Source organism: Hirundo rustica, chromosome 3 (genome assembly GCF_015227805.2).
Source record: "Hirundo rustica isolate bHirRus1 chromosome 3, bHirRus1.pri.v3, whole genome shotgun sequence".
NCBI lineage: Eukaryota > Metazoa > Chordata > Aves > Passeriformes > Hirundinidae > Hirundo > Hirundo rustica.
Window position 1 is genome coordinate 18,743,165 of NC_053452.1, and position 17,200 is coordinate 18,760,364.

Here is a 17,200-nt window from a genome sequence, read left to right on the forward strand (position 1 = left end):
AAGTCTTCTGCCTACAAGCTGTAAGTCTGCAACAGGGCTATTGGAGGGGAAATTCAATCCCTACTTGGAAATGTTTGCAGTGAAGTAGTGGACAAAGCACAGGATCCATAACACATATCACTCTTGTGAATAGCTCGGTTTGCATGAATTTAATTAGTGTGCATTAGGGTGGGATTTAGGAGTGAAAAATGCAGCAAGGAGTTGAGACATGGAAAAGGTTTTGCTCAACTTTTCCCCCAGTCACAGAATCTGAATTGTGCAGACTGTGAAGATTGGTGCAGCGAAGAGGCAAAGCTGATGTCTAGATCCCACTGAGGCAATGTGACCTTGCCAGGTTTACTTTATTTACTTTTTGGTCGGTGACCGTTTCACAATAAACCTGGAAGCTTTGGGGTTGCCAGTGCAGCAGCTGACTGCAGAATTGCAGGGGTCACAAATGTTTCACTCAGCTGCACTCCAAACACCACGTGTAACATTTCTGACAGCGTTCCCCTCTGCTTGGAGTTCAAATATTAGCACTGCTATCCATCATTGTGCTAAAGACCTCCCCAACCATGGGAGGGATCCTGCCAAAAGAAGGAGTGTCACAGCAGATGACAGGAGCACTGGACAGCACATCAGGAGTTCAGTACACAGAGGCAGGTTTACAGCACCACAAACATATGTAAGTTTGTAAATGGTCACGAACTTCAGTAGTGCAATTAACAGAAGATCCCAGGTTTATAAACTAAACATTCCAGAGCAGTTAAACAAGGTTTAAACAACTAAAAATATATATAATAATAGGAAAGCTTTGGACAATTTAATTGCCCAAGTGTACTGGAGAGCAAAGTGTCTTTCCTATTTAATCACTGCATTAAAGCAGTCTGGTTTAAGCAGTCTGTGTTAACAACTCCACATATATTAGGTCTTCAGCAAGCCAACAGTTTTTGTATCTGACGTTTTCCATTCCAGAGACAGTAAGATCAGTGTCTTCAGCTGGCACAAAGCTAGAACAAAAATCCTGGAATGTTCACTTACATGTAAACCAAAGCCAGGACTGCATCCTTAGAACGGGGAAGGTGAGGTCCAGGAAGGAGAACTGCAAGAGTGGAGAGAGCATGGACAAGCGAGCTGGCCCACGTCAGGGCACAGTAGCACAGAAATGCAACTGGAGCCAAACAGAATAGTTCACAACCAGCAGACATGTTGCCGTAAAACAGTCCACAAACTGAATTTACTTATTCATGAAGTAACAATCTATCACCGCAATTTGCCAGTTACCCTCTTAAAACCATCAGAACACCAAGGAATCGGGGAATCCTCTCCTGTGCAGGGACACACTCCACTATATCCTGCATCATCGTACCTTCAAGAGGCTCTTGATGTTAAAAATTCCTTTGGCAATCCTAGTGCTCCCCACAATTCACTGTTGGAAGATCTGAATAAGGGCAACTAAGTTTCTGTTCAACTCTGTCTTACCTTCTACATTAAGAAGTTACACACAGGCATCCTTTGTAGCATTAATTAATTCGGTGATTAACGTGCAAGGCTGAGTATCAGGAACTGACGACTTTCCATTTGTTTCCATCTGTTCTTTAACCTGTGAAATCTATCTTGCTAAGCAGGTAGCCCTTCTTCCTTCAGCACTTCCACCTGTTACATCCGTTACCCCAGGTTTGAAAGGTCCTCACATACCATGTTCAATCTGGGAAGCAAGACCTTGTTGCAAAACAGCTTTTCCCTCAAAAGGTACTACTATGTATCTTTTGATCTCATTTGCACCATATTCACTAGCTACACAAATCTGTAAAAAAATCCCCAACCTTACCATGAAACAAAAAGCAGTTTGTAAGCAAGTGCTGTTTCTAGAAAAGCAGTAAAGCTGGCATCAGTAGTTTTAAGTTACTTTAAGAAATTAAATATAAGATGCTTAAAATAGCTTTCCCTGTCAGCTCTGACCTTTCTTTCAGTTTCAGCCCTTCCCACAAGTTCTAAAACTGAACAGTGGCTGTAAATAAATCAATTTTCCATATAATTTTGCTAACTACATCTCAGTCTCCCTTCAAGGCTCCCCCTTGAATAGATGATACAATCACTGATCATTACCTAAACCACTCTGAGGCTGATACACCAATTCACATAAATGTGCACAGGCACTAAGAGTGAAGAGATTTACTTTTACTCCAGGTGATTCATCAGCTTGTTCATATATTGCAAAATTCATCCTTTTTATTTAACAAGGGACAATATGATGTCAGAAATTAATGTTCCAGTTATTTTATCCACACAATTACTCCACTCCATTTTTTCCATGTGTGTATTTTTCTGGTGTACATTCCAGCCAAGAGCCATCTGACGTTTCCCTCGCTGGGATGTGAAATAGAAAACACTGCTGTACCTTTATTGTGGAATTTCTCAGAGCTGCCTTGTAACCCCTCCCCTCTACCCCCTAAGTTTCACGGGCCTCATTCCATTCCACTGTCAGCACATGGAGGAGCAGGATGCACCTGCAATCCTGGAGCATGTGATACTTCCTTGAGCTGAAGGTTCCAAGTTGGAACTTTTCCCAGAGAACATTTCCCCTAACAATTGGCTGTTGTTTGCCAGCTTAGTTTACGAACAGCCAGAGATTCCCCAACAGACCCAGAAATGCTACTCTGGAGTAACCTGAAATGATTTATATATATATATACACACACACATATATATGTGTGTGTGTGTATATGTATATATATGTATGTGTGTGTATATATATGTATGTGTGTGTGTGTGTACATATATATATGTATACCGGGATGGTGGGGAGGGGAAAATTGTTTGCATATTCTAGAAATTAATAAAGAAACTAAAGTGAAAAATATTCCAAAAGTATGAATAAACTTTTCCAGTAAATGCAATTCACAAGTTTACACTTGTTTGGAAGTATTTAACCACAAGTAGCTGGTAATTAGTCCATTACAGGATTTTTTTATCACAAATAACCATTCAGGGAATTTGTATCACACAGTAATTCTAGCTATCATGCTGACCCTTTGACTCAAAATTGGTTTTTAAAAGTTAAAGGTATATGCCAGTATTTTTAAGCTGAATAGCAGGTATCTATCTTCAAGATAGAGCTACCTGTAAAAAACATTCTGTAGAAAACCAGTACAAGCAAATGCTCCTTCAGCAGTTTAAGTCTGCTCTCAGACAGCCTTTTATCATTTCCTTGACACTTAAGAAAAATGCCTTTTTTTGAAAAGGCTCAAACTACTTGAAAAGTTCATTTGAAAGCTGAATGTCTGTCAAATATTAGCCATTTGCAATGCTACTTCTGGTACGAGCTACTATGTTTTAGAAGTAAAAATTGTAGCAGAAGTTTCAGGAAAATTGTCAGTTTTCCATGATTACATAGTATCTGACCAGACAATTTCTGATTTGCTTGGTGCTTTAAATACAGGCACTAGGTTATGCTGACAGCCATACAAAATGAACTTGCACATTAACCGCAGCAGCAATATCAAGATTACGGACAGCTACAAATGCAGCATTTGCATTTTCAGTACCATACCAAGTGGAATTCAGAACCACCTAAAGACAAAGCAGCAGCTGGTTAAAAAAAGAAAACGTAAGTCAAATTATAAAGCTACATAGTTTAGTACATTAAAACAAAACCAAGGACAATGTTGTTTGTATAAGATTCCAAAAATATACAGATGGCGGGGGGTAATAATCACTGTACACAACTCTGAGGTGGTTAAAGTGACCAGAGAGACTGAACAGTGCAAGACATGCTTTTCCAGATACAAGCTCAAAACAGAAGTGCAAAAGAAATTAAAGCTCTGTCTGAAGTGATTTACCTTTTAGGATAAGGGAAGCTTAGGATATTGTCATCAGTGTTACAGAGAAATTTCCACCCCAACCCCAACACAGACACACAAAATAGTTTAAGTTTTTCCATAATACAGCATTTCACTTGAATGACGTCCCCAGAGCTTGGCAACTCCACGGACAATTCGTAGGTGTTCGGTGTCGGCCTATGACACAAGAGACGCACAGGCAGCCTCTCCATTCTCCAGCTTTGGCAAACAATAAATCCCTGCCTTCCAGGCAGGGCGAGTGGCAGCCACACAGCCCAGGCTCAACGGCTTCTGCCGCTCGCCTCCCCAGACCACCTCGCTGCAAGGAAGCCGCTGTGCTGAAAGCAGAGACTCTGACGGCTGAGGAACAAAGGAATTGCTTCACAGGTCTCTGTGCTCTCTCCCAGAGTTTGGAACAGTTTCAGGCAAGTGCTTTTGGCAGGCTGACTAAGCTGTACATGCATCTATCCATGCAAATGTAGAATATGGCTCCCAAGACCTAGAACCAGGGTGTGTGCATGTGAAGACTGGATAGAAGGCCCTTCCATGGAAGTTTACAAAAATATATAGCCAATACTGTAGCTTAAGAAGTCAGTTTTACTCATTACAGAGAACCCCAAAAAGTATTAACTACTTTTCAGACATTCCAGACAAGGTCACTTGTAACAAAAAAGGTCAAGTTCTCAAAAACAAGGTTTTAAAAGCGGATCTTTCCTTCAAGTGAACAGGACATCTGTTTTTACTCTTAACCATTTAGTCAGTTAAGACAATTTATTTAAGATTCCATGTGAACATATACATAAACACAAATAAGTTTACCTTAAACACATCTGCACGGAAAAAAAGATTAACCCTTCAAAACATAACAGAGCAGGTCTGGTTAGTATATAGCTATTGCAAATCTTAAAGATTCTGTGCATTAGGCCCACCCATATAGAAAGCAGGGGAAAAGTCAATGAAAGAAAATTACTGTTCAAGTCTAAGTGGTGTTTTGAAGAGCCAGCAGCCTAAGTGACACCATGGAGCTGGTCACAGTATCCAAACAAGCAGGTCTGCTTGGGCTACTAGAGCAGTGTATCCTCCTGAAGGTGCCATTTCCTTCCCAGTTATTTTCTGTTCCGAAGGCGTTTAGATTTCCTAGGACAGTCCGTGGAATCCACCGCCTTCCTCCGTTTCCTGGGAGATTGTTCGTTTGAGCCAGAACCTGAAGAATTCCCTACTGTGCTCTCCATCACCTCTCGCAGCTTGCGCTCCAGCTCGGCCAAGCGGGCGTTCTGTTCCCCAATGATTTGGGTTTGCTCAAGCAGTTTCTGGTCTTGATCCTGGAGCTGCTTCTGCTGCTCCTGCACTTTGACGCGCAGCTCCGAGATCTCCCGCTTTAGCGCCGTCAGGCCCGTGCCGTTGGCTTTCACCTGCTGCTGCAGCTTGGTGATCTCCTGCCTGGAAGGGCTCTGCTTGGAGAACAGCTGCATTGTTGTCAGTGCTGCAGAAGGCCCTGGAACTTCAGAGAGAACTGTGATTAATACTCTGCAGCTTACGGGTAGAAACGCGGCCCCGGCATTCATATTTTGCTTATCCCTACTCCCCGCACATGAATCTGAATACCCACTGCAAGTTATGTGAACAGGTGAACAGATTTACAGTCACTTCAGTGTCTAACAAGAGCGTGGTAATCTCGAAGCACAACCAGATAAATTTAAAATACTTACAACTTTTCAGTAGTCTGGAAAAAAGTTCATAATTCATTTCCTGTATATAAGCCCCCCTCCTTTTGCTGTATCAAAAAGTGTGTGGAACTATCGTGTCATCATCTAGACTTAGTGTCACAGATGTTAAGACAAAACCCCCCAAAAATCTATAAATTACTTAATATGGAATAGTTAAGACTGAATAAATGTGTTTCACTAGACCAATAAAATTCTGCTGTCTTAGTTGCAGACAGCTAAAGTTCTAAAAATTCATAGTTTGGAACTTAACTTAAGGTATTTCAGAGTAACTTACATTTTAGAAGAAAGGAATTTATTTTCCATGCTTCTTTAGAATCACTCTTCCTAAGCACTAAAACCATACTGGAATCTGAGCTCGGAACTGCTGATTCTAATAAAGTTCCTGCAAATCAAGGAGACTAACAGCTACTGTATATATCTACTACTTTTTCTGCCATAAAACATATCTATCACTTTTGCTGTCATTATACTCTTCTAGCAATGCTGTGCAAGTAAGGTGCAAGTGCTCTACAGACAGAAGAGTCTGGAACAGTCATCCTCCTTTTCCTCCCTTCTTTCCATTAGGATGCCAGCACAGCTACCATTATGTGACACTAGTGGGGTGCCCTTCCCTCAAGAAGAGAGAGGCATCGTATGCACCACAAAGCCTTGGCCTTGAAAAGCTGATTGACATCAGCTGTGGGTGCGGGCAATACTTCCTTAGCTGAGAGGCTCAGTGTGTATTAACACATATTATTAAAAAAAAAAAAAATTAACCAGTATATAAATTTTAAAAAAGGTATATCATTTTAAAAAATGAAAGCATAACTAACAGGATAGAATTAGAAGGTGGCATACACACTTATGGCTAAAAGGATGGACAGGACATACAAGAAACAAAAGCATCGGCAGTTAGGCCTATTGTTTTTGCTTAAGATGCATTTCCCCCCCAATTTTTAATAAGTTATCTTTCTAGAGAGTTAGATTTCACAGTTCCTAAAGTGTGAACACGTCCTGTATAGGGAAAACTCTACAATTTTACCAATCTTTTGCCTTTTACCACTAGGATAACTTCAGCCATGAGGCAATGACCTTAGAGCTTGGTTCACAAAAGTTCTGGAAAAGTCTGACTGAGTATACAAAGGCTTATTCATAGACTGTTATTTTAATTGCCTTTTCACTATTACCTGTAACTATTTTGCTTGTTAATACATAAAACAGTACCCCAGTAAAGTAAAAAAAGCCCACTCTCGCCCTCTATGTACTACAGCTTAGGCAAATTCATTTGCAGCTTGACCTAAAAATAAAAGACATCTAGTTGTCATCTCATGTGCCAAATTTCAACCAAATGCAGTGATAAAGTCTCATTCATTGGTGGCACAAAAGCATTTGTTTAACAAATACACACTATGCATAACTAACATACATTCAAGTGACTGTTCTTTTGGTAGTACAAAGGCTCCTTGAATTTCAAAGCAAATGAATTTCAGTTAGCATCGTTAAGAAACAAGTATCATCAATATTTATGTAATAAAGCTCCCATTTAAGGGAGGGAGCTTTGAAAACATACAGTGCTGCGATTCTTTAATAAAAAAACTGAATAAAACTTAACTATACGTTGGAATTAATACCTGGGGCAGTTCCTATTAGGCGTCCCGATACATCTGACCCAGGCATCTTTCTTTTCAGTATTGGAACAATCTTCTCATCAAAATATTCCATAGCCATGGAGGAAATGTCCCTTAGTTCTTGAAGAACTTCATGAGCTCTCTGAGGAGCCCTTGTAGAGTTTACATATCTTAGCACTCGATAAATTTCATCTATTACCTAAAACATTTAAGAAGAATTAGGATTTTCTGATAAAGGCAAGATTATTTCAGTTTGTTCTAGGAATTCTGGGGTTTTTACCACATAACAGTTGCACACTATTGCGTGTTTTAGTTCCAGATCAGCTTTCTGAAGTGCTAGTCATGATATACCAGAGAAGCTATTAATTTAGTCTATCACAACAGCTCTCTTCAAAGTCGTGAAATAACGCTCATTGGCTTGCAAGTTACATAATCTATACTCAGCAGAGCATGATAATTTCCTTCAGGAGAACCTGAAGCAAGAAGCCCCAAAGCAGAGCAGTCACTACCCCTGCCAGTTACGAAACAGAACTGGAGTGGCAAGAATTAGCATTATGTTAGCCTGAAGAGCTGTAAATATTTACTTGAGTTCACTTCCATACACACAAAATACTGCAAATTCAGATTAAGTCCAAAATATATTCACTTACAAAACATCAATCCACTTTTGACAGAGAACAAAACTCTCCTGGAAAGGTTTGGGAAACAAAGCCCCTTGGTTAGGAGAGAGAGAGAGATGAAGGGTGTCTCACTAATTTATGAATCAAAGTCTGAGGCAGGTCAAAATAGGAGTGCTGGACCCTTAGCCAAAGCTACACAGGTATCTTGCATAGGATTAAGAATATTTGAAGAGTTTTCCAAAGAACACATATAATAAGGACCTTGTAATACAGTTGCACCCTCTGTTCTGATAAAGGAAGCTTAGCTAAAAAGTCCCAGAAGCTAGACAAGAACTAAGTTTCTCATCAAGCAACAAACAACAAAAGACATCTCTAATTTCATCTACTTTATATCCTGTTAGCAACAAAATCCTCAGTATAAAACCTTGCAGCAGTGCTCTGCTATCACACTGCTACCACTCAGAACCTTAAATCAGTGTGCTCTGCTACCACTCAGAACCTTAAATCAGGATTTGCATACTCTAACACGAATTCACTTCCTGGCAGTTCTGTGGTGAAATTTCCTGAGGGAAGCGAAGCAGGTGGGAGGGAAACCACAGACTGCAAGTCAACACTAAGCCTTGAATCTGATTGACTGAAATATTAATTAATGGGTGAACTGATAACTGTGCTGAGAGAGCAGCAGTGCTACCAAACTCACACACTAAGTAAATAATTTTTAAAAAATAATAATAAAAAAAACCCAAAAAACCAAAACCCAAAAAAAAAAAAACCAAACCAAAAAAACCCACAAAAAACAAAAAAGAAACAAACAAACAAACAAACAAAAAAAAACAACAAAAAAAAAAAAAAAAAACACAAAAAAAAAACCACCACAAAACAAAAAAAACCCCCACACCACCAACCCCCAACACAAACTTTTTAGCAGTTGTAAGTCCTTATAAGGTCCATATAAGTTGGTGCCCACAAGGAAAAGCGAGTTCACCTGCCCAACTCTTGCACATCCCTGATCTAGGGTGAGCACTGTCTTTCTCTCTACTCTTCAAAACAGTAGGGCAACATTTTTACCATTCACCGTGGGTGAATCAGGGATTTAAGTTCATTTGACTTCATTATATTCATTTTTTAAAAATACATGGTATATAAAAAATATAAAGTCAAGTAAGAATATAATTTAAAATTAATTAAATATCAAGCCAACAGGAGTGTACAGAAATAGTTACTTCTTCAAGACAAGAATACATTCCATGCCCACAGCTTATCCTACCACTGCATGCTTCTTCCCCAGAATCCAAGAGAAACCTTTTCCATTTTCCATTCATCTCACTGTAATTCGGTTCCCTGCCCACAAAAAGTAACACCAACATATCCGAACCTTACGTGGAAAGATCAATGAACAGAATGTTAGGATAATGTTCACTGATCTCATTTAATCCCTGAGCTGTACCAGTCTTCCTCTGAGCACAATTTTGTCAACTGTGCACTGGTGATTTCACAGCTTATAAAACATCGGTATCTCTAATGTACATCTTGCCTGCATTAATTTATATTTAATGCTGGGCTGGTATTCTAAAACACCGGAACTGTTCAGTAATGTTCCCATTTAACACACTTTACATTTAAAACTAATTCCACCTACTGTACAAAAGTATACCATCCACTGTAATACAGAACAGTGTTTTGACATACTAAATACCTTAATTCAATTAACCTGAAGTACTCAAACCGTTAAGAAAGGTGCCTAGAATCTTGATTGACTGAGTGCTTAGTGCTATGTGTAGTCTAAATTACTACATCTTCAGATGGCCTGATCACATGCTTTTTCTAAAAGGTTGTGGAGGATGAGTATACCACAAGCCAAATGTCAGAATGAAGAGAGAATCTAAGGGCAAATAGAAATCAAATTTAAAATAATTAATATTTAAGTACAGCCTGGTTTATTCATTTCAGACTGCCTGGTAAAACAGAGTATTTGCTTGTAGGTTTGTTTGCAAGTATATATACATATATATACATATATATACACACACACGCGCGTGCACATAATATCTATTTTCTCCAGCTGTACCAGGCTAAGTTACACAATCCTATTTTTTAAACACAGATACATATTCACATAATATAGTCTACATTTTACCTTTCCAGGTATGAAGCAACAGAGATTGGAATCCACATACTTCATGAAAGTCATATTTAAGAGAGAGAGTCTCGTTTCCACAGCAGCGAGGATGTCTGCATGGCGAGCTAATGAATGGTTTCTCCTTTCTGACTCCCGTCTGGAAAACAGACCACAAGGTGACACTGATTTAACAAGGAGTCAAAAAATCAAACTGTAACATTTGTCAAGTTAATTTCACCCTTAAAACCTTGTAACCGCTAACATTTGTCTTCAAGGAAATAAAAGATACTGACTGAGACCCAGCTAGTAACAGCACAGTACACTTTCTTAAACAACATTTGTTCTCTAAATAATTACTATACCTTATGTGCTCCATAAATTTTGTATGTAATTTAGGATTATTTAAGAACAAGGCTGCAGTACTAATTAGCAGCAGACACTGAGTCAAAGTGGATATTTTTATCCCACTCACTCATACAGTCAGTACTTCAATGCAACTGAAATAATAAATGCAATATATTAGTAGTGAAGCTTAGGTAGTGAAGAACTGCTATGAAGTTTAGGTTGAGATAGAAATGCTTTCTGACAAAGGATCTCTATGCTAAGTAGCACTTAGTTTCTTCACTCTGACTGGGAAATCTGATAGGACACAGCAGCAGCTGTACTTATTCACTGGAAAGAGGAAGAAAGACATTGCTTTAGTGAGAAGCCAGTTCCCAGTAATGCTCACATGTCAAATCTTCCTTGCTCCCATTTAATCCTTGCCAGTGAAAAACCTTGCCCTTTTTTTTTAAGCAGCACCTTTGCTAAATGATCAGTGAAGGCAGTTGGTCTTGAAAAGGAATGGCATTTATTCATTCCCAGGAATCCTTGCTTGATTTGCCAGAAGAGCTGAGTAATACAGAACCCAACCTTCTATGTTTGAAATATCAGACACACTTTCCACACCATTATTCTGTAATTAAATCTTAGGTTCAAGGTGCTACTAGGAAGGAAAAAAAAAAAAAAAAAGAAGAAATTAAGGCAAATATGACTCAGATTTTCAAGATATATATGAGGAATTAGCCAGACGGGAATTGCTTTTCAATAATCTGCTTAAATTAATCTAACACAATTAAATTTAATTCCAGTTTTAACTGGTACATACCTTGGAAGCTGGGCTTTAACTTGCTTTTGACACAAGTTGTGGTATCTTTCCACTTTCAGAAATCCCTGATTTAACATTCTCTGACAAACCAAGTCCATTCGCTTACAAACCTGTATTTAAGTAAAAAGAAATCTTAAGGCTCAATTAAGGCTACAAGTCACTTTTACTATTATCCCTACTTGCCAGGTAGCAAAAGACTCTCTTACTGGTTTTTGCTCCATTTCAACAAGCAAAAACTGCAGTTGAGATTCAAGCATTCCCATCTTCAAAGATCATGATACTGCAAAAAGGAGCAACTATGTTCCACACAGTTCATAAATAAATCTATTAATTTTGCCTAACAGGAGACAGTAGGCTGAATGCAACTGATTAGAAGCAAATACAATTTCCTCTGATTTTAATGGAAGTTGCAAATGCCCATGACCTAGCTTTTAGCACGGTCTCCAGAGTGATTCTGGCAGACCAAGTTAATATTATGTAGTCTCAAAACCAGAAACCCTTAAAGACAAGAAATCACGGTGGTTTTCCTCCAGTGTTTAAGGCTTATGTTTTTGAAGTCAACCACTATTAAATTTAAAAACACATGGAAAACAATGCACATGGAACAAGATTCTCCTTTTTGTATGAGGAAGTCTTTTCACCTCTGTTTAAAAGAATCCTTTATTTCCTATGTTGGACACCAATAGTCTCAGGAGTTTTTTGCTCCACAGCTTCAGGAGAAAGGGACATTAAGAACTGCAGAAGACATAATAAACTGCTAAAGTTAAACCTTCACTAAGTTACCAGTAACAGGACAAAGCCAACTCATACAAAAGTCTAAGCAATTGCCATTCAGTTCTGAAGATGCAAGAGCTTAGTGACCAACTGTTCATTGAAATTGTTTTGGTTTTGTTGGGTTTTTTTAAGTTCTAAAGTCCGCAGCTCCCACTGTGACCCTACTTGCCAATAAATACGCTTTTTTTTTTTTTAATAAACACTCCTTTCCTCCATACACTCATTTCATAACTTTTAAGTCTGTGTAAGTTTATACCTTGAGGAAGAGGATTCTCACCTCTCCCAGAGAAGCCTGCAATTACTTTTGTAATGCCTTCTGTATAAACAGAAAGAAGTTCTGCTTTTTGAGTCTCCCTCTAGTCACAGCTGGTTGAAGTTCTGTGAGAACTGACCACTTTCAGACAGCTCAGTATGAACAGGCCATTAAGCAGTGACTGTGGATCTGTCTGTGCTCCTCACTATTAGATCTTTCTGGTTAACAAAGAAGGATCAGACAGGCAAACTGCAGAGGGAGAGTTTCAGCACACTCTGCCCCACCATATAGTGATCCAGTGAAATCATCTCCTGCGTATAACAAAAAATGCTGGCCCTTCCTACGGGAAGGAGGAAATCGTTCTTTCTTCCCGGAGCTCATAGCTCCAGGGGCGCACGGATTTAAATCGTTTTTGAGTTCAAGGCTTTGCAGCTTCCTCGCAGCTTTAATGCCACCGAATCCCTGAGGCAGGAACCGGTACGTGCGCAGCGCTGCTCCAGCTCCGCAGTCGCCGGGCGCAAAGGAAAACCTCTCCAGCCACGCTCAGCCCCGCGCTCGGCGGCGGCAGAGGGGCGTTCAACCCGCGCACAGTGACATCTGCCGGCAGAGGGACCCTCCCAGGGAGCTGCAGCCCGAGACACGAACCGCACTGGGGCTCCTAATCCTCCTCCTTTGCTTACCCTATGCAGCATGAAGAATTATTCGCTCCAATTTCTCGACATTACACGTATTTAGCCAATAGTCAGTCTAGAACCCAAACACCGGTACCAGCAGAAATCGAAAGTGTTTGTTTGCAACTTATTTTACCAATCATCTCATAATTCTCAGCTGGTTCACCATGTAAACCACAGCACTTGGATTTATAGGAACAATATACTTCTTCTAGACTGCACACAGTCATATGCAAAGCAGCATCATTACACTTTTAGGTGTCCATAGTAGTCCAAGACAGTTTGATGTTAGCTATTTGACACATCATAAGTTGAATTTCCTTATCCTTGTATTTGCAATTTTGGTGTTTGGTGTGACTATTTTCTTATTTTAGTCACAGAGCTGAAAGAGGCTGTGTTTCCTCAAAGGTTAAGTCCAGCCAGAACCTGTGCTCAAGTTGCAGGGTTAGAAAGGTATTCCAAGTCCATGTAAAAAGCAGAGAGGCTGCTTCTTCATGTGCTGACTTGTATGTGGCAACAGCCTTCTATGATGCTATAAACTAATTTTCCATTTAATTTGTAAACAAAGTGACACAATCTACTAACTTCCGTTTCCTCAAGAATGTCTTACTTCTTCCAAGTTTCATCACCAGATAACCAACTCCAAAACAAGTATAAAATATCCTAGAATATTTAGATTCAATACATGTTATTTTCTTAGATGGTACACTGACACCAACTTCTGTAAAATGCCTTTTTAGGGTAAAGTAAGTGGCAAAATGCTTATAACTTCATCGAGAAACTTTAAAATAGAAATGCCTGTAAACACAGAATGACTGAAAGCGGAAATATTAAAGCCATGCTGTCCAAAGGCTATCAGTCCTTACTTGTTCTGTGCAGGAAATAAGCACAAGTTTGCTGCAGACTCTAAGTAATTCTGACGTGTGGCAGAATCCAAGATAACCTCCTCAGAGTGTTCATGGAAGGAGGTTGTGGATTGTGTGATTTTAATCATGCTTGTTGTAGTAATAGCCTGAATGGAAGTGCCTTTCCAAGCTCAGATATGTGACTGAAAAAGAAACTGGAATCTAAGAAGTTCATTATTATCCCACTGAGGTAAAAATTTCAAAGCTGTTGCAAATCACTAAAAATATCCCAGTGAAAGGAGCTTTCAAAAGCTGGAAGATAGTGAGCTTCCCTGTCAGCCTGCACAGGAGGCTTGTCCAGAGCATTACAGCTTCAGACATTGGGATATTTGGGGTTTTCTGTTTCTCTCATGAGGATCATCAGAGGAAGTAGAAGAAGTAAATACTCAAAAGGGATGAAAGCAAAATGCTGCTGCTTTTCCTCTCATTCACTTTGTCTGAACAAAAGTTTGAGGGCTCAAGATTTCCCTCATTTCAGACATGACTGCTCTCTGAATACCTATTGTTTAGTCTCTTTTCCTTGGATCTACTTCACTGCTTAACCAGTAGGTGCTTCATTTATGCTTTCACACACAGTAATCCCAGGAACAGCAGAAAGCATTATGCTCAGGAAAGCAAGTGCTTTTTGCACAATGAGGGGCCCATGGTTTTGCCTTGCCTGATGGCAATCATCACAAGCAGGAAATGTTTTTTACCTCATCCTTTGGTGACAGAAAAAGACTTCTGGATCTTATGCCTGAGATTGTGCTTCTCATTATGGTCTACATAAACAATGCATGTTTCTATCTCCATTTCAATCTGAAAACATTCTGGTGTTCTGTATCCTCCCACCCAGCCAACTCCTCAGTCTGTTGTCGTATACACACTTAGATCCAAACCCAGTTCAACTCAGAGGACTTCTTTTTCTTTTTCTTTTTTTTTTATGGATCACTGAGCTAAGGTGATACAAAATAAAAAGCACATTAGGACATCCATTCCTTCCACGCTGGGATCCAGAGACTGCATCAAAATGATTGGTTTAAGGAATCCGCATTTTTTTGTCTAAACACGTATGATCAAACTTTGTTTAGGTCGATTGATGTCCTGGATTTTCCTGCCTTCCTCAAGATGCTTTACCCCATGGAATCCCACATTCTAAGGGGTAACGAGGCTGCTTTTGGGCATGTTTCTAATATGCACGAGACTTGAGCAATTTAATACCTGTCATTCAATTAACGTGCTCCTCCAATGCATCTTCAGCAAAATATTACTTATTACAAGATACACTCATTCATCTTTGATAAGCATTTCAAATCAGTTCCCAGAGAAAACAAAAATTTACTGTTTGTGCAAGGCAGCTCTTAGAGCAGGAATACACCGGACTTACCAAAGGCTGCTCAGCACCTTTAAAAATCCCAAAGCAATGAAATTTCATTATGAATTTATGCCTGGGCATTGCTATTTTTAAAGGCTACCTTAATTCTCTGACAACAGCACCTGGAGCTATGAAGAATATTCAGTGTCTGCCTCTCAGTGAACTGCCAAAAGAACACCTTCAGCTCTGAACAGCCACCTGAAAGACCCAGCTGATCAAGCTTATTGGCTCAAACCAGAAAGGCTTTGATTTTTTACATTACTGCTGGCTAACAAAGGGCTACTTTCTTCTCAGAAGAATGCTCATAATGCCTTCTGATGTGCTTAAGGGAACAGTTAGGAATTTGATGAAGATTAATTTTCTTGGCTGTCACTGACTCAAAAACTCAAAATAGGGGAAGACCGAATAGTTTCCTTCATTTTACACCCAGTATTGTTCTATGTATGTTTCAAAGTTGGTATTTATCCAGTCTGGTTTTGCATATTTCTGAAAGGGGCAGTCGTCTTCTGGAAAAAGGAACTTGGAGGTGCTATACAAGAGAGCATGGAAGTGTCACATTTTACTTCCCAAGTGCCAGTTAAACAGCTGGTTTAGTCCTGACATCATCACCTTTCCTACTCTCACCTTCACTGCTAACACAGCATTGCTTACAAACACTTAGTGCTGGAGAAAGAAAAAGCCTTCTGTTGACTTGTGAGAGCTCCCACAGGCAGTACCATTCATAAGATGCAACGGGAAAGGTGCAGCCATGGGCTGTGCCGGCTGTTGCAATTCCAAGCCTGAAACGTGGCATATCCAAACACCGTGTGATGTACTTCCCTTCCCCGTGGTCACACTACAAGTACCACCTGCGGTCTTGGGGATGTCCTGTGCAGGGCCAGGAGCTGGACTTTTGTGATCCTTGTGGCTCCCTTCTAATTCAAGCGACTCTGTGGTTCAGAAAGCACCACACCTTTTTTACAGATCCACTACCTACTCTCACAGAAAAAGCTAAGTCTTCAAGGAACTGACAGCACACTCTAGAAATATTTAGGAACTGGTATGCTTAGAGCAGTATAAATGAGAAGAGATTTTTTTGCTTCAAGAGCTTTCGGTTTAAAGTTACCGTCAGGATGCAACACTTCAGGTTGCTGATCCAGGACATGGGCAGTCCAATTTCCTGCAGAAATACACTTGTAATATTATCCAGTTTAGACTAATCGAGTTCTTAAAATAGGAACAGTGCAGTGCATGCACGTTTACTGAGAGTTATATAAGCCGTGCATGAATACCCTCACTATTATTCCATTTACAACCTCATAAGAGATTCAGTAAGACAGCAGCGTATCATAATATGACATGGTTTACATCGGGCTCCTTATGCAGGCAGTTAAATATTGATATACATTGATCTCCTTGCTGACAGCTGCAGGGTTTTTTGGCATTATCAAGTTCAGAGGTGCAGATACCCTATGTTATTAATTACAACTCCACTAAGACTGGAAGAAGCAGGCAATCTTTTTTTTTTTCTTTTACATCTTCTTTTTTGACCCACATTTCTAGATAGAGGAGGATTCTTGGAGCAGCAGGCTCACCACCTCCTACACTTGTAGGCTTATGCCGTATAAGCAAAAATAAACACACATATGAGACACAATAGACTATCCACCCCAACCAGTCAGTAGGAGAAACGAGCCTCCAGCAGCCCGGTGCTTTCTCACTGAGCGTGAAAGGAATGAAAGGGTTAAGAGACGGTAAAAAGAGCTTTAGGAATGCGTGTATGGAAGCGCACGCCGAGAGCGGAGAAGGGAGAAAGCCCCATCCCATCCCACCCCACCCCATCCAGCCCTTTCCCCGGCGAGCGCAGCAGCCCGGCGGGGGGCGCCGCGGCCGCCGCCACCCCCGCACCTGCCCCGGGCCAGGCGGGCTGAGCCCGGCGGGACGAGCCCGGTCCCGGCCGCAGCGGGGCCCCCGCCCCGCCGCCTGCCCTCTGCGGCCCCTACCAAGCGCAGCTGGCTCGTCTCATCGTAGGACAGGAAGCTGAGGATGCTCTCGATAGCCACGATGGGCAGCCCCATGAGCGTGTTGCTCTGAGGCGGCGGCTCCATGGGCGCCAGCGGCTCGGCGGCCTCCGGCAGCGGGGCCGGGGAGAGCCGCGCCGAGCCCGGGGCGCCGCCTTCGCCCTCCGACACGAGCCGCTCCTCCGGCGCCGCCATCTTGGAG

The 17,200-nt window shown here is 40.7% G+C and overlaps 1 protein-coding gene across 1 annotated transcript; it reads right to left on the reverse strand.

Annotated features, from left to right (window-relative positions):
- Nucleotides 1–40: 40 nt before the first annotated feature.
- Nucleotides 41–17,200, reverse strand: FBXO28 (F-box protein 28). The gene is made up of 5 exons (XM_040059879.2): nt 16,981–17,200; nt 11,042–11,151; nt 9,913–10,051; nt 7,159–7,354; nt 41–5,322 (listed from the first exon to the last, which is right to left on the reverse strand). The coding sequence occupies exons 1-5, from the start codon at nt 17,191–17,193 to the stop codon at nt 4,928–4,930; spliced, it is 1,053 nt and encodes a 350-aa protein (XP_039915813.1). The 5' UTR covers nt 17,194–17,200; the 3' UTR covers nt 41–4,927.